At 42.6% G+C, this 22,954-nt stretch overlaps 1 protein-coding gene across 8 annotated transcripts in view; it reads left to right on the top strand.

The window, feature by feature from the left end:
- The window catches only part of ANXA4 (annexin A4), a 76,564-nt gene that overhangs the window by 28,973 nt on the left and 24,637 nt on the right, over nucleotides 1-22,954 (top strand). For all 8 annotated transcript variants that reach the window (XM_042248064.1, XM_004005812.5, XM_042248065.1 and 5 more), the window contains 3 exons: nucleotides 14,035-14,122; nucleotides 19,638-19,732; nucleotides 22,828-22,941. In XM_042248064.1, the coding sequence (XP_042103998.1) occupies nucleotides 14,035-14,122; nucleotides 19,638-19,732; nucleotides 22,828-22,941 (297 nt within the window). The remainder of the gene's footprint in view (nucleotides 1-14,034; nucleotides 14,123-19,637; nucleotides 19,733-22,827; nucleotides 22,942-22,954) is intronic.

The raw sequence follows: 22,954 nt of genomic DNA, 5'->3' as shown, positions 1-22,954 counted from the left end.
TTACTCTCAATAGTGAAGTTATGGGTGTTTTGATTTTCTTCTTAATTCTTTTAAAAAATTTTATTGAAGCATAGCTGATTTACAGTGTCATGTAGGTTTCAGGTATACAGCACAGCTATTCAGATATATATATATTCTTTTCCCTTATAGGTTGTTATATAATATTGAGTAGATTTCCCTGTGCTATGCAGTAGGTCTTTGTTGGTTATCTGTTTTACATATAGTGGTTAAATCCAACCTCTTAATTTATCCTTCCCCTTCCCACTCAGATTTTCTTCTTAATTTAAAAAAAAATTTTTTTTTCCAAATCTCTACAATGACCATATGATCCATTTCTAAACGGAAAGCATGTTTTAAAAGCCGTTGTTTTCATATATCTACAAAAAAATTTTCAAAGGTATAATTTACATATAGTGAAATGCATAGCTCTTATGGTTACTGGTAGATGAGTTTTGACAAATGTACCATGTGTCTGCCCTCTTCTTAAGATAGAACATTCCTCACTTCAGGAAGTTCCTTCATGCCCCTTCCAGGTCAGTCTCCTCCCTGTCCTCCACTCCATTCCAGAAATGCAATCACTGATCTGATTGTTTTCATCATAGATTAGTTTTGCCTGTTCCAGAAGATCCTATAAATTGAGTCACAGAGCATCTACTCCTTTTTTATGAGCATTGTATTTTTTGCACCACCCATGGTTCTGTATTAGCCATTTGTTCCTCCGTTCCTTTTCACTGCTACATATTTCTTTGTATCATGTTCCAGTCTTTTGACATTTAGCATCTTCATTATTATTTTAATAACTGAGTAACAGTTCATTGATTGTGATACAATACCGATTTCTAGCTATTTGTTTTCATCATTCTTCCCTACATCCTCTGTTCCCTTTGCCTGTTGCCATGAGGAGCCTTCCTTGTGGGGAATCCCCCGCCTTCCCTGAACAGGTAATGATACATTATGCCCTGGAATTGAATCAATATGAATACTTCAGAGCTAACAGGAGCAAATTTCCCCAGCTTATCTTGTTCCTGAAAAAAAGAGTGCCTAAGAATGCTCACAGATAAGCTATCTTTGCATAGTCCTCCTTTGCATCAATTCATCTTGTTAGATATTAATTTTAATCCCATACTAGGTACCCACCCCAGTACTTGCCTGGAGAATTCCATGGCCGGAGGAGCCTGGCGGGCTATAGTCCATGGCATTGCAAAGAGTCGGACACATCTGAGTGACTAACACTTCCTTAGTGTCCATCAGCAATGCAGTTTGCTTTAAAAGGCAGTGTTTGAATACCATCCAAAATTCTTTCAATACTGGAATTCCGAAAGAACCTTGTGAAACATTCAACTCAGAAAGCTGTCTCCAGTGGGGGTCAAGGGCTGAGCTTGGCCGTTTAGAATTTTGACAGCCAATCACCAATTTGCTTGTTGCTATTGATAGATAGTAGAAGAAAACAGATAATATGCCTGCATTAATTTCATATGGTTGCCATAACAAAGCTCCACAAACCGGGTGGCTTAAAATAATAGAAATTTGTTGTCTTACTTTTCTGGAGGGTGGAAATCCAAAATCAAGGTATTGGCAGTGCCAAGGTCCCTCTGAAATCCAGAGTGGAATTCTTCCTTGCCTCTTTCTAGCTTCTGGTGGTTTGCTGGCAATCTTAGGCATTCTTCAGCAGAGACTGGAGTCAACAACATGTCACCTTGTGTCTTCTCCCTGAGTGTCTTTGTCTTCACATGCTATTTTCTAGGGACACCATTCACGTTGAATTAGCAGCTTACCCTTGTCCTCCAGTAGGACCTCATCTTGATTTAATTTATTATAATTGATTAAGTAATTAATTTAATGACAGTATTTCCAAATAAGGGCACATTCTGAGGTACTGGGGGTTAGACGTTCAACACACCTTTTTGGGGGGATGCAATTCAGTGCCCAAGGAAGTTTTTTAATTTTTATTTTATATGTTTTTGGGCTATGCTGGGTCTTTGTCGGGGTACACAGGATCTTCGTTGGTGTGCATGCTTTCTCTAGTTGTGGCAAGCAGGGGCTACTCTCGTTGCGGTGCACAGGCTTCTCTTTGCAGTAGTTTCTCTTGTTGTGGGAGCACAGACTCTAGGGTATGTGAGCTCCAGTACTTTGGCACGTGGGCTCAGTAGTTGTGGCGCGTGGCATGTGGCCTCTTTTGAAACCAGGGATGGATGGAACCCATGTCCCTTGCATTGGAAGGTGGATTCTTAACCACTGACCAAGGAAGTTAGTGTCATTGATTTCTCTTTTTCTCAGTCAAGTGTAGAAAAGTGATGAGTGTTTTGAAGTTCACCATATTCAGGAGATGAAAGGCTGGTCTTCCAGCAGATAAGACCCACACCCCGTGGGACCTGAAGCCTTTGCATGGGCTTGATGTGGACCACAGTGGGCATGAGAAGTCCAGCCTAAGGTGGACTAGCTCATAGAGCTCAAGTCTGACTTGCTAAAGAACTGCCCTATGGGTATAAAAATCCTCCATGCCTGTATAGGCCCCATGTACATCCTTGGATCAAATTAAAAAGAGCCTTAGATCTATTTTACATTATTTTTGCCACCTTGTACAATGCTCTATTCTAGATTTTGCTTTGACATTACCCCATAGGCTTGCGTTAGGGATATTATCAGAAACAGATATAAGAATCTCACTATTATATTTATTATAGAAATGTTACTGAGGTCATGTTGAATTATACTGATGAGAGCCACTCAGGCCACTGAGTTGAGTTTTTGGTTTCGTATTTACTGTTTGTACTAAGTGTTTTGCTGTATTATCCTCCTTCATTATTACAACCGCCCTGTGGATTGGTGTCGTTATTATTCTTAACATTCAGGTGAGAAAAATGAAACTTCCCCTAGACTACAGAGCTTGGAAGCATTGAAGCCAAGATTCCGACCTGGATCTGTTCAACTCCAATGCCTGTGCTCCTTCCCACTAAGCTTACTACCTCTCAAAATATGCCCACCATGTCTCCTTCACAGAGACCTACAGGTGAAATTTCCCCCAATATTAGGATTCTCTTTACAGAATTCATGACCCCCAAGTGATGCAGAGGATATGGAGCTGACTGTCTCCATGAATCTGAGATTTTACTGGGGTCATAGGCACCAGGCTGTGGGGGTACCTTTCAACCAGGGCTTATATAAAATGTAAAACCCTCTTCCTCTGCAGTAATTCATAGTGATCTCTCTAGGCGTTCTGTGCTATCACCATAACATCGTACCACTGGTAATTTGGTAACTTCTACCATTTGTCAAAAGAGGCATTATCAGAAAAGTCAGAAGAATCCTCTGTATGACCTCAGCCCTGAATTTAGCCTTGGTAATCTCTTACTCTCAGCTTGTGAACTCAGCATCTTAAAAGCACATAGCACCCATTATGAGCAGAGCAAGGTTTCCAGATGAATCTGAACTCCACTGCCATCTAGGAACCATGGATATCAGGCAGATCCTCCCCCACCAGCTGTCTCCACAAATCATATGCACATCACACCTGACAGATGAACTAAGGGAAAGGTGAAGACATAGAACAATTTTTGAAAGTGCTGGCTATGACTAATTAGTCCAGTTTCAATGACAAGAAAACAGAATTCAGAATAGCAAGGCACAGATTGTTAACAGGTTATAGTCATATTTTGTGTCAGCGAACAGAGGGGTAGATAAATGAAAAACCAAAGCTACTCTGATTCTTCCTTCTGCTGCTAAATCAGGAAGCCCAGAAGAGCTCCACTAATTCAGGTTGCCTCTCGCTACACACAGCGTGGGCTTCCCTGGTGGCTCAGCTGGTAAAGAATCCACCTGCAATGCAGAAGACCTGGGTTTGATCCCTGGGTGGGGCAATTCCCTTGGAGCAGAGCTAGGCTACCTACTCCAGTATTCTTGGGCTTGATGGCTCAGACAGTAAAGAATCTGCCTGCAATGCAGAAGACCTGGGCTTGATCCCTGGGTTGAGAAGATCCCCCGGAGAGGGGAATAGCTACCCACTCCAGTATTCTGGTCTAAAGAATTCCAGGGACTATTCCATGGGGTCTCAAAGAGTCGGACACGACTGAGTGACTTTCACACACGGTACAAAGAACAGCAGGGTTTTTCCTGGGCAGATGATCTCTTTTCCTTTCATGGACACTGCAGTTCTACTTATTGATTACAATTCCGTCTTGCTTTGGCTCCTAGGCAGAAAAATCTGTGTCTTACACCAAAAAACTACACTGACCCCTAAGTCTCTATTTCCATTTCCTTTCTACCCCCTCCTTTACTGTAATGGGTATGGCATAAGCCCTTTTGGAGGAGGTTGCCATTAACCCCACCATAGAGCTGCCAGAACTCACACACAACTGGGGAAACAGACTCTTGGAGGGCACAAACAAAACATTGTGCACACCAGGACCCAGGAGAAAGGAGCAGTGACCCCACAAGAGACTGACCCAGACTTGCCCGTGAGTGTCCAGGAGTTTCCAGGGGAGGCGTGGATCAGCTGTGGCCTGCTACTGGGTCAGGGGCACTGAGTTCAGCAGTACATGCATGGGACCTTCTGAAGGAGGTCGCCATTATCTTCATTACCTCCACCATAGTTTGGCCTCAGGTCAAACAACAAAGAGGGAACACAGCCCCACCCATCAACAGAAAATTAGATTAAAGATTTACTGAGCACAGCCCTGCCCATCAGAACAAGACCCAGTTTCCCCCTTAGTCAGTCTCTCCCATCAGGAAGCTTCCATAAGCCTCTTATCCTTATCCATCAGAAGGCAGACAGAATGGAAACTATAATCACAGAAAACTAACCAATCTGATCACATGGACCACAGTCTTGTCCAACTCAATGAAAGTATGACCCATGGTGTGTACGGCCACCCAAGATGGACTGGTCATGCTGAAGAGGTCTGACAGAATGTGGTCCACTGGAGAAGGAATGGCAAACCACTTCAGTATTCTTGTCTTGAGAACCCCATGAACAGTATGAAAAGGCATAAAGATAGGACACTGAAAGATGAACTCCCCAGGTCAGTAGGTACCCAATATGCTGCTGGAGATCAGTGGAGAAATAACTCCAGAAAAAAATAAAGAGAAAGAGCCAAAGCAAAAACAACACCAAGTTGTGGATATGACTGGTGATGGAAGTAAAGTCTGATGCTGTAAAGAGCAATATTTCATAGGAACCTGAAATGTTAGGTCCATGAATCAAGGAAAATTGGAAGTGGTCAAACAGGAGATGGCAAGAGTGAACATCAACATTTTAGGAATCAGCAAACTAAAATGGACTGGAATGGGTGAGTTTAACTTAGATGACGATTACATCTACTACTGTGGACAAGAATCCCTTAGAGGAAATGGAGTAGCCATCATAGTCAACAAAAGAGTCCAAAATGCAGTCCTTGGATGCAATCTCAAAAACGACAGAATGATCTTTGTTCGTTCCTAACGCAAACCATTTGAAATCATAGTAATCCAAGTCTATGCCCCAACCAGAATTGCTGAAGAAGCTGAAGTTGAACGGTTCTGTGAAGACCTACAGTACCTTCTAGAACTAACACCCAAAAAAGATGTCCTTTTCATTTATAGGGGACTGGGATGCAAAAGTAGAAAATCAAGAGATATGAGGAGTAACAGGCAAATTTGGCCTTGGAGTACAGAATGAAGCAGGGCAAAGGCTAATAGAGTTTTGCCAAGAAAACGCACTGGTCATAGCAAACACTCCTTTCCAACAACACAGAATATTCTACACATGTACATCAGCAGACAGTCAATACTGAAATCAGATTGATTATAATCTTTGAAGCCAAAGATGGAGAAGCTCTATACAATCAGCAAAAACAAGACCCGGAGCTGACTGTGGCTCAGATCATGAACTCCTTATTGCCAAATTCAGACTTAAAGAAAGTAGGGAAAACCACTAGGCCATTTTGGTATGACGTAAGGGAACATTTCATGCAAAGATGGGCTCGATAAAGGACAGAAATGGTATGGACTGAACAGAAGCAGAAGATATTAAGAAGAGGTGGCAAGAATACACAGAAGAACTGTACAAAAAAGATCTTCACAATGCAGATGATCAGATGGTGTGATCACTCATCTAGAGCCAGGCATCCTGGAATGTGAAGTCAAGTGGGCCTTAGAAGCATCACTACGAACAAAGCTAGTGGAGGTGATGGAATTCTAGTTGAGCTATTTCAAATGCTGAAAGATGATGCTATGAAAGTGCTGCACTCAATATGCCAGCAAATTTGGAAAACTCAGCAGTGGCCACAGGACTGGAAAAGGTCCGTTTTCATTCCAATCCCAAAGAAAGACAATGCCAAAGAATGCTCAAACTACCACACAATTACACTCATCTCACACACTAGTAAAGTGATGCTCAAAATTCTCCAAGCCAGGCTTCAGCAATATGTGAACCGTGAACTTCCAGATGTTCAGGCTGGTTTTAGAAAACGCAGAAGAACCAGAGATCATATTGCCAGCATCTGCTGGATCATGGGAAAAGCAAGAGAGTTCCAGAAAACATCTATTTCTGCTTTATTGACTATACCAAAGCCTTTGACTGTGTGGATCACAATAAACTGTGGAAAATTCTTAAAGAGATGGGAATACCAGACCACCTGACCTCCCTCTTGAGAAATCTGTATGCAGGTCAGGAAGCAACAGTTAGAACTGGACATAGGACAACAGACTGGTTCCAAATAGGAAAAGGAGTACGTCAAGGCTGTATATTGTCACCCTGCTTATTTCACTTCTATGCAGAGTACATCATGAGAAACGCTGGGTTGGAAGAAGCACAAGCTGGAATCAAGATTGCAGGGAGAAATATCAATAACCGTAGATATGCAGATGACACCACCCTTATGGCAGAAAGTGAAAAGGAGCTAAAAAGCCTCTTGATGAAAGTGAAAGAGGAGAGTGAAAAAGTTGGCTTAAAGCTCAACATTCAGAAAACTAAAATCTTGGCATCTGGTCCCATCACTTCATGGCAAATAGATGGGGAAACAGTGGAAACAGTGTCAGACTTTATTTTTTTGGGCTCCAAAATCACTGCAGATGGTGACTGCAGCCATGAAATTAAAAGACGCTTATTCCTTGGAAGAAAAGTTATGACCAACCTAGATAGCATATTCAAAAGCAGAGACATTACTTTTCTAACAAAGGTCCATCTAGTCAAGGCTATGGTTTTCCAGTGGTCATGTATGGATGTGAGAGTTGGACTGTGAAGAAGGGTGAGCACAGAAGAATCGATGCTTTTGAACTGTGGTGTTGGAGAAGACTCTTGAGAGTCCCTTGGACTGCAAGGAGATCCAACCAGTCCATTCTGAAGGAGATCAGCCCTGGCATTTCTTTGGAGGGAATGATGCAAAAGCTGAAGCTCCAGTACTTTGGCCACCTCATGCGAAGAGTTGACTCATTGGAAAAGACTCTGATGCTGGGAGGGATTGGGGGCAGGAGGAGAAGGGGATGACAGAGGATGAGACGGCTGGATGGCATCATCAACTCGATGGACGTGAGTCTGAGTGAACTCTGGGCGTTGGTGATGGACAGGGAGGCCTGGCGTGCTGCGATTCATGGGGTCGCAAAGAGTTGGACACGACTGAGCGACTAACTGAACTGAAATCAAATCCCTTAGGATTATACAGTGGAAATGACAAATAGATTGAAGGGATTAGATCTGATAGACAGAGTACCAAAAGAATTATGGACGGAGGTTTGTGGCATTATACAGGAGGCAGGGATCAAGACCATCCCCAAGAAAAAGCAATGCAAAAATGCAAAATGGTTGTCTGAAGAGGTCTTACAAATAGCTATGAAAAGAAGAGAAGTGAAACGCAAAGGAGAAAGGAAAGATATATCCATCTGAATGCTGAATTCCAAAGAACAGCAAGGAGAGATAAGAAAACCTTCCTCAGTAATCATTGCAAAGAAACAGAGGGAAACAACAGAATGGGAAAGACTAAAGATCTCTTCAAGAAAATTAGAGATACCAAGGGAACTTTACTTGCAAAGATAGGCACATTAAAGGACAGAAATGGTATGGACCTAACAGAAGCAGAAGATATTAAGAAGAGGTGGCAAGAATACACAGAAGAAATGTACAAAAAAGATCATCATGACCCAGATAATCACGGTGGTGTGATCACTCACCTAGAGCCAGATATCTTGGAATGTGAAGTCAAGTGGGCCTTAGGAAGCATCACTACGAACAAAGCTAGTGGAGATGATGGAATTCCAGTTGAGCTATTTCAAATCCTAGAAGATGATGCTGTGAAAGTGTTGCACTCAGTATGCCAGCAAATTTGGAAAACTCAATAGTGGCCACAGGACTGGAAAAGGTCAGCTTTCATTCCAATCCCAAAGGAAGACAATGCCAAAGAATGCTCAAACTACTGCACAATTGCACTCATCTCACAAGCTAGCAAAGTAATGCTCAAAATTCTCCAAGCCAGGCTTCAGCAATATGTGAACCATGAACTTCCAGATGTTCAAGCTGGATTAAGAAAAGACAAAGGAATCAGAGATCAACTTGCCAACATCTGCTGGATCATGGAAAAAGCAAGATAGTTCCAGAAAAACATCTATTTCTGCTTTATTGATTATGTCAAAGCCTTTGACTGTGTGGATCACAACAAACTGTGGAAAATTCTTAAAGAGATCGGAATACCAGACCACCTGACCTGCCTCTTGAGAAATCTGTATGCAGGTCAGGAAGCAACAGTTAGAACTGGACATGGAACACCAGACTGGTTCCAAATAGGAAAAGGAGGATGTCAAGGCTGTATTTTGTCACTCTGCTTATTTAACTTATATGCAGAGTACATCATGAGAAACGCTGAACTGGATGAAGCACAAGCTGGAATCAAGATTGCCGGGAGAAATATCAATAACCTCAGATATGCAGACGACACCACCGTTATGGCAGAAAGTGAAGAACTTAAGAGCCTCTTGATGAAAGTGAAAGAGGAGAGTGAAAAAGTTGGCTTAAAACTCAACATTCAGAAAACTAAGATCATGGCATCTGGTCCTATCACTTCATGGCAAATAGATGGGGAAACAAGCAAAACAGTGACAGACTTTATTTTGGGGGGTTCTAAAATCACTGCAGATGGTGACTGCAGCCATGAAATTAAAAGACGTTTACTCCTTAGAAGAAAAGCTTTGATCAACCTAGACAGCATATTCAAAAGCAGAGACATTACTTTGCCAACAAAGGTCCATCTACTCAAAGCTATGGTTTTTCCAGTAGTCATGTATGGATGTTAGAGGTGGACTATAACGAAAGCTGAGTGCTGAAAAATTGATACTCTTGAACTGTTGTGTTGGAGAAGACTCTTGAGAGTCCCTTGGACTGCAAGGAGAGCAAACCAGTCCATCCTAAAGGAAATCAGTCCTAAGTATTCATTGGAAGGACTGATGCTGAAGCCTAAATTCCAATACTTTGGCCACCTGATTCGAAGAGCTAACCCATTGGATAAGATCCTGATGCTGGGAAAGATTGAGGGCGGGAGGTGAAGGGGATGACAGAGGATGAGATGATTGGATGCCCTCACTGATTCTATGGACATGAGTTTGAGCAAGCTCCAAGAGTTGGTGATGGACAGGGAAGCCTGGCGTGCTGTGGTCCACGGGGTTTCAAAGAGTCGGACATGACTGAGTGAGTGAATTGAACTCAATTTCCCGTAATTTCCTATGCTTTGTTCGTTCACTGATTTTTTCATCTATTTTATATTGAATCATATGTATTTCTCTATGCCGCCTCACGTACATTATGCTAAGTCACTTCAGTCATGTCTGACCCTTTGCGACCCCCATGGACTGTAGCCCATCAGGCTTTTCTGTGAGATTCCCCAGGCAAGAATACTGAGTGGGTTGCCATTTCCTCCTCCAGGGAATCTTCCCAACCTAGGAATTGAACCTGTGTCTCTTAAGTCTCCTGCAGTGGTAGGTAGGCAAGGTATTTACCACTAGTGCCTTCTGGGAAGCCCTTATAAATAACATCAGTTTTAAAATAGCATTAATAATTTAGTAAATACATTAGAAATACTCAGGGCACCTTGATCTTAATCAGTACATTATCTCTAAGTCAGAATTCAGTAAAATGGTTTCTGCTGGTCAAGAAAAACCCATGTTTTTCTTGTTGACATTTTTAGTTTTTAGTCTGTATTTGCAGAATCTGTTGGCCTCTACTAACTTTTTATCCCTCATACACGTCAGAGTGTGTCTCACTTTAAGGCATGCTGATTTCTGGTGATGCTAGTCCTCACCTTCGGTATCTGGAGCTGCTGTCTCCTCCCCATGATGCCCCCTCCTTCCCTCTGCCACTCCGTCAGGCTTCTGTCTCCTCCATTCCACTGCTGAAGCTCTTGTCAGGGTCACCAGGACCTTCCATGTTCCCAGATCTGACCATCCTTTCTGTTCCCTCTGCTCACGCCTCCCTTAGCAGGCACTGACCTCTCCCTCCTTCCTCAGCCTATGGACAGCACACATTTCTGGTTTTCCTTTTATTGGCCCCTCAAGGACCAGTCCTTCTTGGCCATCCATTCGGGTTCTTCTCTGCTAACACTATGCCGCTAGAGAGGTCTAGGCTTGTCCTAGGACGCCTGTTCTTCAGTTTCTCCCCAGGTCATTTTGTCTTCTACCATCCAAATGCTGGTATGTCCTAAATGTGTTACTGGAGACCTGCTCTCTAGATGTACATTGTACAACCAACCATTCTAGACTCCACTTGGATGTTTAACGAACATCCCAAACTTAACGTTTTGAAAATAGAATTTCTAAATCCTTCTCCTCACTGCCATCTCAAATCTGGTAGTCTCCAGCTTTCCCCATCTGCGTAAATGATACCACTCTTTACTTGGCTGCTTAAGGAAATGATTTAGAGTTTCACTTGCTTCTTTTTTTTCCTCACCTCCCACATCAGTCCATCAGCAGGTTCTGCCTCCTTTCCTCCAAAACATGTGCTGAGTCTGTCTGTGTCTTTTTTTGCTATTTCACCATTTACCATCATATCCCTGGATCTTGGCCCAGATTCTCAACTGGTCTCTATCTCCATACAGTAGCCCAAGTGATCTTTTAAATGTGTAAGTCAGTTCATCTCCTCCAGCCCTTTGCTGAAGACCTGCCAGTGGATCATAACACATTTAGAATAAAATGGAAAATCCTCACTGACTTCTGTGCTCCCCTGGAAGCTCAGATGGTAAAGAGTCTGCCTGCAATGTGGGACACCCGGATTTAATCCCTGGGTCAGGAAGATCCCCTGGAGAAGGAAATGGCAACCCACTCCAGTATTCTTGTCTGGAAAATTCCATGGACAGAGTTAGACACGACTGAGCCACTAACACCTTTCACTTCTCATCAGCTTGTGAAGACTCTCATTCTGCCCTTGTCATGTCTCTTATTTTATTATGGAAAAGTGTAAACACATACAAAAGCAGACTGAATAATAAATAGAACTGCTTTGTACCTGCAATTATTATTGACTCATGGTCAATAATTGTTATATAATCATAACTCGTATATATTAATAATATTATATTATTATTACTATTCATTCATGGTCAACCTGTTTCTTCTGTGTCTCCACTTCCCCCAACCTGTAATTTTGAAGCAAATTCCAATCATCTTATCCTCTCATCTGTAAACTCTTTCAATGTGTATAAGATTCGACTCCTAAAAAAATAAAATATAAGCACAAAGACATTATCACACCTAAAAGTGTTAACATTAATTGCTTAATGGCATCAAATATCAAGTCCATGTTCAGGGCTTCCCAGGTGGCTCAGTGGTAAAGAATCCTCCTGCCAGTGCAGGAGACATGGGTTTAATCCCTGGGTCAGGGAAATTCCCTGGAGAAGGAAATGGCACCCCACCCCAGTATTCTTGCCTGGGAAATCCCTTGAACAGAGGAGCCTGGTGGGCTACGGTCCATGGGGTCACAAAGAGTCGGACATGGCTGAGCCACGGAACAGCAGCAGCTGCGTGCTCTGTTCCGTGTGGTTGTAGTGCTAGAAAGCAAGCCTCTGGAGCCAACTGCCCCTCTACATTCATCACCCCACTTTTATGTAAGGTGGTATCTATTTCCCTCCCTTTCTTGGAAAAGGAGCAAAGTGGCCTAAATTTGGTACCCTAAATGCCGTTATGAAAAAGGAAGAAATTCAAGTAGGCAAATAATATAAAAGCATTCAGCTTACTTAAAAAAAAATTGTCCAATTACCTCATAAATGTCACTTTTTTTTAAACTGTTTGATTTAGGATTCCAGTAAGGTTTACCCATTATCATTATTTTTTTAATTATTATTATTATTATTATTTTAATTTTTATTTTTACTTTATTTTACTTTACAATACTGTATTGGTTTTGCCATACATTGACATGAATCCACCACGGGTGTACATGCGTTCCCAAACATGAACCCCCCTCCCACCTCCCTCCCCATAACATCTCTCTGGGTCATCCCCATGCACCAGCCCCAAGCATGCTGTATCCTGCATTGGACACAGACTGGCGATTCAATTCTTACATGATAGTATACATGTTTCAATGCCATTCCCCAAATCATCCCACCCTCCCCCTCTCCCTGAGTCCAAAAGTCCGCTATACACATCTGTGTCTTTTTTGCTGTCTTGCACACAGGGTCATCATTGCCATCTTTCTAAATTCCATATATATGTGTTAGTATACTGTGTTGGTGTTTTTCTTTCTGGCTTACTTCACTCTGTATAATCAGCTCCAGTTTCATCCATCTCATCAGAACTGATTCAAATGTATTCTTTTTAATGGCTGCGTAATACTCCATTGTGTATATGTACCACAGCTTTCTTATCCATTCATCTGCTGATGGACATCTAGGTTGTTTCCATGTCCTGGCTATTATAAACAGTGCTGCGATGAACATTGGGGTACATGTGTCTCTTTCAATTCTGGTTTCCTCGGTGTGTATGCCCAGCAGTGGGATTGCTGGGTCATAAGGCAGTTCTATTTGCAATTTTTAAGGAATCTCCACACTGTTCTCCATAGTGGCTGTACTAGTTTGCATTCCCACCAACAGTGTAGGAGGGTTCCCTTTTCTCCACACCCTCTCCAGCATTTATTGCTTGCAGACTTTTGGATCGCAGCCATTCTGACTGGTGTGAAGTGGTACCTCATTGTGGTTTTGATTTGCATTTCTCTAATAATGAGTGATGTTGAGCATCTTTTCATGTGTTTGTTAGCCATCCGTATGTCTTCTTTGGAGAAATGTCTATTTAGTTCTTTGGCCCATTTTTTGATTGGGTCGTTTATTTTATTGAAGTGCATTTTAAATCTCTTTCAAGCTATATTTCCCCTCCACTTCTCTCTTTTCTAATTCTTCTTGCAATTTGTTAAAGAACCTAGAGCATTCATCAAGTAGTGTTGCTCATAGTCTGGATTGTGCCGATGACAGCCCTGTTGTGTGGGCTAACATTTTCCTCCTTCTCTTCTTTATCATAAATTGGTGTTTGACCCAAGAGGCTTGATTGGATTCAGGTTTGATTTCCCACTTTCTGGGGAGACAAGAATACTTCAAAGGTAATGGTGTCACTTATCTTACCCTCCCCAGCTTGCCCTCCAACTCGAGTCCCACTGGCCTCTGTTCCACTCCTCCCTCAGAAGCCAGCTCCAGCCTCAGGGCCATTGCCTCAGCTGTTACCTCTGCCTGCAACACTTTCCCCCAGATCTCTGCATAGTCAGCTGCTTCCTGTCACTCAGACCTCAGCCTGAATGCCACTCCTCAGGGCAGCCCCTCACGACCTCTCTCTGCGCTGTCGCCCTTTTCACCTCGGGCTGCCTGGTGGAATATTAATTTATTGGCTTCTTTACTGTCTACCTCTGGCTGAACTTGAACATCAGCCACAAGGGAACAAGAGCATCATCTCTCCCAGTCACTGCTGTGTCCCCTCCGCTGGACAAGTGTCTGGCCCCTGGTGGGTGCTCAGCAAACATTTGTTGAGTGAGATGCTACCATGCTGGTAGGAAGGCACCTCTTGGTCACATCTTTCTGTCTTTCTTTGTGCACTCAGGCAGCCAAGGGAGGCACTGTCAAAGCCAGTTCAGGCTTCAACGCTGCTGAAGATGCCCAGACCCTGAGGAAGGCCATGAAAGGACTTGGTAAGTGTCCCACTGGCGGTGAACATGCCCTGTGTGTCCTACATCCTAGAGTCACCCAGAGGGTGTTGTGTCCACAAGCAAATGTATGTCTCACTCTAAGAAAACACAGTGGGGACCAGGTGACTTTTCAAGGCAAACTGGAGTGGAGGGCTTTTACTATAGACTTTTAAATGTGATGAACTCATTCTGGACTTCCCCAATTAATTTCATTCCAGCATTATAAATCTATCAAATTTGAGAAATGTATTTGTCTTCTAGTTAACCCAGGCATGCATGTTGTGCCAGAAGGTTAACAAAGCATTTTGACAAATATTATGTGAATGGGTAGATACAATAATCCCATGATACAATGAGAGCAGCTGGTGCAGTTGTTATTCTTGCCCCATTTTACAGACGGGAAACTGAGACTCAGAGAAGTTATGTAATAAGGTACAGAGTAAGTGGAGCTGAACCTTGAGTCACGCTCAAAGAGCCCTTCTTAAGCTGGGGCCTGCCAACTCTAAGTCCACATTCTTTCCCTTGAGTCAGGCCCCTGTTCTTTGTTCCTGTGACAGGTGTGTCTGGGACAGTACCCCCGGGCAGTGTGTAGGACTTTATGTGACAAGATTATGTGTATGTGACCAGAAGGGCTTGTCTTCCAGTGCACCAACCTCTGAGAGCTCCCCAGGGCCAAGGCCTCCCTCCGGATGGACATAGCCATGCCCGGTACTGCAGGTTCCACTGACCTATACCCTCCCTCCAGACTTGCCTGAGTGGACATTTGTCCAGAGAGGTGCTCTCTGTTTCATACCTGGTATTTAAAATCTCCTTAAGATTTGGATAAAGACATTTGACCATGAGGCGTTATTTCCCAGTTTTTTTATCCACAAAGAATTCATCTTGCTCAGCCCCAATATTACCAGCAGCAACAATAACCATTATTAAGCTCTACTATGTGTCAGGCACAATATGTTGCATAGATTATGTTTTAATTCTGACAGCAGCTGTTTTACTAATGAGAAAGTTGAGGTTTAGTGAGATCCACTAACTTGCCCAAGGTCTCTGGGGCAGAATGTGTTTGTTAAAGTCAGGATTCTAGGCAAGTCCAGGCATTCTGACTCTGAAACTGGAGCTTAAGCTGCTGTACTATCCTGCTGCCTACCTCTGAATAGGACGTTGCCTTGTATCTATCTTCTAATTTTCCCTTTTTCATAAATAAAATGGAAAAAGTACTTGGCCTACTCATTTTTCAGGTGTATCCTAATTCTTTGGTGGATAGCAAGAGCACTGTAATTTGGAGCATAGACCACATGGCATTCGGAATTCTCAGAGTCAGGAGGCATTTGATAACCACCAACCGTTTTCAGTGCCTGCTGTGTGGGCCAATGCGAGAAAGACAGTCAGGGGAGACAAGGACCATAAACCTAATCCTGTGGTCCAATCATCCAGGGATGCTAGGTGGCAAAGGCATTCATGGAAATACGATCAGTTAGTAATATGATAGGGACGGAGGAGCACAAGATCCCATTAGGAGTCAGAGAGATCACATTTCATTTAGGGGCATCAGGCAAAACTTCTTGGAGGATATGGAAATCGAGATGGGCCTTGGGAGATGAGTTTATTTGATAAACAGATAAGAGAGAATGTGCTTCAGGTGAATGGAGCTGCATGAGCAAAGCATGGGATGAAAGTGAGCATCTCCCTGTTTTGCATTTTAGCTGAGGCCTCAGGGAATCAAGATAAATACACGGTTTGCGGCAGGAGTGTACTGGCAAAGTAGGTGTTGGCTGATTAGGAGACTTCTGGGAAGGCAGGAGCCATAGAGGAGTCCTAGGGTACTGCTGACATGGAGGCTGACCCAGAGGCATAGTCCAGCAAACAACAAATGCCAGAATCAGGATGCGAGATGGAGGGGGTTAGGGAGACAATAACCCATAGGTTGGTATGGTAAGAAGGTTAGGAGAACAGAGTACAGTATAGTCGGGTCAAGTATGGGAATTCAAGAGCAAAGTCTCTGGATTTGGCTGCCTATATCCTTTTATGTGGGGTCTGCCCTGGTGGCTCAGAGGTTAAAGCCTCTGCCTGCAATGCGGGAGACCTGGGTTATGTGGATATTTACAATAGTGAATGGGGTGCTATTTAGGGTCCCAAAGGCCAGACTCCAGTGCTGGTACTAAATCCAACAGATGGTGGGGATCCATCATGTATCCTAAGCAGAGGAAAGACACTGTGAGAGTTTGTCCTTTTAGGAAAATGAATCTGGCAGGACTCTGGAAAGACCAATTAGGAGGTAAGACTACTAGTGGTAAACTTTATAGTTATCTAAGAAGAAATCCTGAACTGGAGTGGTTGTGGTAGGAATTAAAAAGAGGGGACAAATGCATGTAAGAATTAAAGATTGTAAAATTTAAAAAATAAAAAACTAAAAAAAATAAAAATAAAAAGAGGGGACAAATGCAAAAAGGATTTTAGAGCTAGATTTTGCATATTCAAGAACTCTGAATGTGAAGGAAGAGAGCAGTTTAAATAATCAAAGCTATTTTGAGGATTCGAGTCTAACAGACCAGAAGAAGGGTGATGCCTTTCACAGAAATGGAGTAAAAAAGCAAAAGGGTGATGAACTTTCTCCCCTGAGCTGAAAGAGAGTTCTGGAAAAAGGATGGTTGTATCTATTCAGTTCAGTTCAGTTGCTCAGTCATGACTGACTCTTTGCAACCCCATGGACTGCAGCACACCAGGCTTCCCTGTCCATCACCAACTCCCGGAGCTTACTCAAACTCATGTCCATCAGGTCAGTGATGCCATCCAACCATCTCATCCTCTGTTTTCCCCTTCTCCTCCCGCCTTCAATCTTTCCCAGCATCAGGGTCTTTTCCAATGAATCAGTTCTTTATATCAGGTGGCCCAAAGTATTGGAGTTTCAGCTTCAGCATCAGTCCTTCCAATGAATATTCAGGACTGATTTCCTCTAGGATTGACTGGTTTGCTCTCCTTGCAGACTCTCAAGAGCCTTCTCCAACATCATAGTTCAAAAGCATCAATTCTTCGGTGCTCAGTTTTCTTTATAGTCCAACTCTCACATCCATACATGACTGCTGGAAAAACCATAGGTTTGAGTAAATGGACCTTTGTTGGCAAAGTAATGTCTCTGCTTTTTAATATGCTACCTAGGTTGATCATAACTTTTCTTCCAAGGAATAAGTGTCTTTTAATTTCATGGCTATAGTCACCATCTGCAGTGATTTTAGAACCCCAAAAAATAAAGTCTGTCACTGTTTCCATTGTTTCCTCATTTGCCATGAAGTGATGGGACCAGATGCCATGATCTTAGTTTTCTGAATGTTGAGTTTTAAACCAACTTTTTCACTCTCCTCTTTCACTTTCATCAAGAGGCTCTTAAGTTCCTCTTCACTTTCTGCCATAAGGGTGGTATCATCTGCATATCTGAGGTTGTATCTATTATCCTCTTTAAAAAAAAAAAAACAGAGAGTAGATTCCTAAGGTATGTAAACTTAAAATTCTATAGCTTCCTCTCTACACCTCACATTTTTGTAGATCTGCAATTTTGCAAAGAATGTATGTATTTTTCATTTCTCCCTGAAATATTTAAATCGACTCTCCTCTGTAACTCATCACAACTCCCCATATAGTATAAACAATAAAAAATATTGAACACTCACCCAACATATATGAACACCCAGGTGTGACCAAGATGAGGGGCCGATCTGAAGGATCAGAATACAGTCTCTCTGTAAAAGCTGCTGCAAAAAAACAGACAAAGTTTATGACATTTTAAATTTGAATTCATAGTGAAAAAGTTTGGTAGAATAATGCATCATGGGAATTCATGGGCGGTTATAAAAGTTTCTCATCAATAAAGAAGATGTGGTACATATATACGATGGAATATTGCTCAGCCACAAAATGAACAAAATAATGCCATTTGCAGCAACATGGATGCAACTGGAAATTAAGACAGAAAGAGAAAGACAAGTAACATATCAGTTATATATGGAATCTAAAATATGGCACAAATGAACCAATCTACAAAACATACTTGAAGACATAGAGAACAGACTTGTGGTTGCCAAGGAGGAGGCAGGGAGAGATGGATTGGGAGTTTGGGGTTGGTAGATGCAAAAAAGTATTGCAGTTTAGAATGGATAAACAAAAAGGTCCTAATGTATAACACAGAGAGCTATATTGAATGTCCTGTGATAAACCATAATGGAAAAGAATAATTTTTGAAATGTATGTATGTGTAAAAAAAAAAAGGAAAATGAGTTGGTTTCTGTAACGTTTGCACAGGGCTTCCCAGGTGGCCCAGTGGTAAAGAATTTGCCTGTCAGTGCCGGAGATGCAAGAGACGAGGGTTTGATCCCTCGTCAGGAAGGTTTCTTGGAGGAGGAAATGGCAATCCACTTCAGTATTCTTGCCTGGAAAATTCCATGGACAGAGGAGCCTGACAGGCTACAGTCCATGGGGCCGCAAAGAGCTGGACATGACTGACCAACTGAGCACATACACACACACTGTGACATTTGCAAGAACAAAAAGTTCAAATGACTTTTTTTTTTTTTTCAGGAAATAAGAGCACAAAATTCTGTTTTTATTTATTGTGAACATTTCCAAAAGATAAGAAGTAGTCTACCATAAGAATCACTCAAATGAAAACTTTTAATAAAGTTAAAAAGTTTTCTAATCAGAGATCAGGAAAGAGAGCTTGGAAAAGAAAAACACAATTACAGATCTTAAAAAGGAGTAGATACTATCAGCTGCCAATTCAAACCCTATGAAGTGCCAAATGGTGAATTTTGAAAATGAATTTGAACTGTTTCAAAACTCAGAGGAGATAATAAAGAGGTAAAAGTGAGGAGCGAAAGGTAAGAACATGGATGATAAATATGGGTGATCCAAAGACTCAGAGAAAAATTCCAGAGAAGGGGAAACACGTGATCCTGGTCAACACGTACTGATTATTTAGCAAGCACTAGGCATTGTGCTAAGTAATGCGCTGATTTGTTTTATTTAACACTTGCAGCAGCCCTGGTAGGAAAGTGCTGTGATCATGCACGTTTATAGATAAGGAAACTAATGCTCAGAGACCTTAACCCTTTTGTCTCGTGGTAAATCCCTAGTGGGGCTTCCCTGGTGCCTCAGTGGTTAAGAATCCACCTGCCAGTGCAGGAGATGCAAGAGACAAGAGATTGATCCCTGGGTCAGAAAGATCCCCTGGAGGAGGAAATGGCAACCCACTCCAGTATTCTTGCCTTGAAAATTCCATGGACAGAGTAGCCTGGCGGGCTACAGCCCATAAGGTCGTGAAAGAGTTGGACCTGACTTTGCAACTAAACAACAACATCATATAACTAAATCTAGAGTCTGTTTCCCTTCAAAACAGACAAACACTCCGAATAAGAACTTCTTTTCTTAGAAAGCTCTCTGTGTGTGTTAGGGTTATGCCAGTGTCCACAGAGGAACCCACTTTCTCATTCCTCACTCAAATCGCACTCCCTCCCTGTCTCCTCTCCACCAGGCACAGATGAAGATGCCATCATCAACGTCCTGGCCTATCGCAGCACGGCCCAGCGCCAGGAAATCCGGACAGCCTACAAGACCACCATCGGCAGGGTAGGCCTGTGCTATCCGCCTTGACAAGGGATCTGTCAGGCAACAGGAAAGCAGGGACCCCTTGCTACTTGGTTCCTGAAGTAGTGGCCCTTTGTTTTGGGTTTTAAAAAAATAATTCTATATTTTCACTTTTGGCTGTGCTGGATCATCATTGCTAGATGTGCGTTTCTCCAGTTGCAGCGAGGAGGGCTTCTCTCTAGCTGTGCTTCTCACTGCAGTGGCTTTTCCCATTTTGGAGCACAGGCTCTAGAGCACCCAGGCTTCAGAAGTTATGGTTCTGGGGCTCTAAATCACAGGCTCAGTAGTTGTGGCACATGGGCTTAGTTGCTGCTCAGTGTGTGGGATCTTCCTGGACCAGGGATAGAAACCGTGTCTCCTGCATTGGCAGGCAGATTCTATACCACCAAGCCACCAGGGAAGCCCAGCCATCTGTTTTTAAAAGATGGATCTTTTGCCTTGTTTAAAGATATTCTTGAAAACAAACAAACAGCTTCAACACGTCCTAGAGTTCCTCCACTGTCCATAGCCAGAAGTGATTTCATGGAGCTCTTGATTCACAAAGTTCAAGGCTAAGTTTAGTTTCTTCCCACACAATTTCTTGCAGGGACTTAGTTGTGGAATGGACTCACTGCCCCTACCCCGCTCTGAAGCACCAGGCAGGGCTCTGCTTCCCATGTTCCTCCTCTCAGTCTGGTGGCTTCCTTTGGCCACTTGTGAACGAAGATCCTCCAAACCGATTAAAATATTAAATCCAGTTTGTTCTAAATAGGCTCTCATAGGATTTAGGGTCTATTCTGACTCTTCTACGTAAACCTATTTGTGGCATATATTCATTCCTTTGAATGATCCTCAATTGAGGGTCACCCCCTCCAGTTATAAAATGGGGTTCTGTGTGTGTGTATATATATGTGTGTATTTTACTGGCTTGGGCATTCAGAGGTGGTTCACTCACCATGTTTCCCCTTCTGCTTTGAATCCCACACCCCTGGGGAACCCTGTCTCAGTTTCGTTTCCAACAGCTCACTTATCAGAGTCATTCACCTGGTCTTATATCACTGAAAGCCTATCTGTGTGATTAGAGAATCTTTATATTGAGTAATCGTTATCAGTGAGTGCCTCCAGGTCTCAGAGTGCTGTTAACTACATGATAAGTATTTCTGTTCCTGGATAATTTATAAAAGCTAGTCAGATGAGGCTGCTTCCCAAAGACAGGCATTAAGCTGCTGGGCAGGACAGGCCTGGCTCAGCTCTTCTGGGGGCCATCTACATGCCAACCTTGGCTGGGCACCAGCGGAGAACAAGATTCTACCCATCAGGTTGCTTGGACTATCTTCTGGGCATTTTAAAGTCTTCTCCATCCCCAAAGAAATTTAGTGAATATGCATGTGGTGTGTGAGCTAAAGTGTAGCCACGTATTTGGGATTGATTTATTCAGCTTTAGAACTAAGCTGATCTGACAGCAGTTTGTTAAGGTGAGCAACCTTAACAGATTGACTGAATGCTAATTTATTTGTTCATTCATCTGTTTGATACATGTGGATTAACATAAAAATAGCTACAATAGATTAAAATATAGTGTTTGTGGACTCAAGTTTGTGAGAATCTGCGATCTGAACTTGAAAGCAAATCACCTTCTTGCTAGTTAGTTGATCTTAAACAGGTTCTTAAACTCCCTGACATGTAGGAGGAAATGTGACTAAATGTGTTTAGAATTTGGTCCTTTGTCCAAGTAATTATTACATTTCTTTTTAACAATTGAGCCTTAAGAATTAATCATGAATGATTACAAGGATGCAACTAAATGCCTATCTAGAAGAATAGTAGAAAAATAGAAACAGGTATTGATTAAAGAAATTGTATTATATCTACATATAGAAATTTCTGCAGCTGTTAAAAATATTGTAGGTAAATACTGACTTGGAAATATATTCAAGTTGTGTTCATAAGTGAGCAAACACACTGATCTCGGGATCCCTTTGCTTCTTAAATTATTGAAGACTTTTTTGTTTTTGCTGGTTACATTTATTAATATTGACCATATTTGAAATTAACACTGAGGATATTTAAAGACAAGCATTTGTTAATTTATTTTGAAAAACAATAAAAACTGATTGCATGCTAGCAAAAATAACAATTTCAGGAAAAATAGCTTTATATTTCAAAACAAAAAAAATTGTAGTAAGATGATTAGCGTTGTTTTACATTTTCAAATCTCTTTTAGTTCAGTTCAGTTCAGTCGCTCAGTCGTGTCCAACTCTTTGCGACCCCATGAATCGCAGCACGCCAGGCCTCCCTGTCCATCACCAACTCCCGGAGTTCACTCAAACTCATGTCCACCGAGTTGGTGATGCCATCCAGCCATCTCATCCTCTGTTGTCCCCTTCTCCTCCTGCCTCCAATCCCTCCCTGCATCAGGGTCTTTTCCAGTGAGTCAACCCTTCTCATGAAGTGGCCATAATATTGGAGTTTCAGCTTCAGCATCAGTCCTTCCAAGGAACACCCAGGACTGATCTTCTTTAGGATGGACTGGTTGGATCTCCTTGCAGTCCAAGGGACTCTCAAGAGTCTTCTCCAACACCAGAGTCCAAAAGCATCAATTCTTTGTTGCTCAGCTTTCTTCACAGTCCAACTCTCACATCCATACATGACCACTGGAAAGACCATAGCTTTGACTAGATGGACCTTTGTTGACAAAGTAATGTCTCTGCTGGTGTCTGCTTAATGCAAGACAGCTGGATTCTCATATGTGCTTCTGCATTCACCTTGTTGCGATACCTGGTGTTGGTTACAGTAGGAAGAAAACCTGGTCTTGTACAGATAGGTAGTTGGGAAGGGGAGGAGTATTTTCATAGCCTTTTCACATAGCTGTGGATCTGTAGACGTGTTGAGCAGGCTTTGGAAAGCTCCACCGGACAGCTGTGAGGGGATGAGGGTGTAATGTCAGATCCCAACGTCTTAGTGTTCCTATGAGGATGGTTTCGAGGGTATGAGCCCCCTGAGAGAGTCTTGGAGACCTCAGCCATCCCTGGACCTCACCGAGGGTGGCTGGTTTCTGTTACTGGGGCAGTTAAGCAGAGCACTTGCTTGTGTCCCAGGACCTGATGGATGACTTGAAGTCGGAACTGAGTGGCAACTTCGAGCAGGTGATCCTGGGGATGATGACACCCACAGTGCTGTACGATGTGCAGGAGCTGCGAAAGGCCATGAAGGTTCGTGCTCCTC

The sequence above is a fragment of the Ovis aries genome, chromosome 3 (assembly GCF_016772045.2).
Source record: "Ovis aries strain OAR_USU_Benz2616 breed Rambouillet chromosome 3, ARS-UI_Ramb_v3.0, whole genome shotgun sequence".
Classification (NCBI taxonomy): domain Eukaryota; kingdom Metazoa; phylum Chordata; class Mammalia; order Artiodactyla; family Bovidae; genus Ovis; species Ovis aries.
The sequence above is the reverse complement of the archived record's forward strand: the minus strand, read 5'-3'. Positions and strand labels throughout refer to the sequence as shown.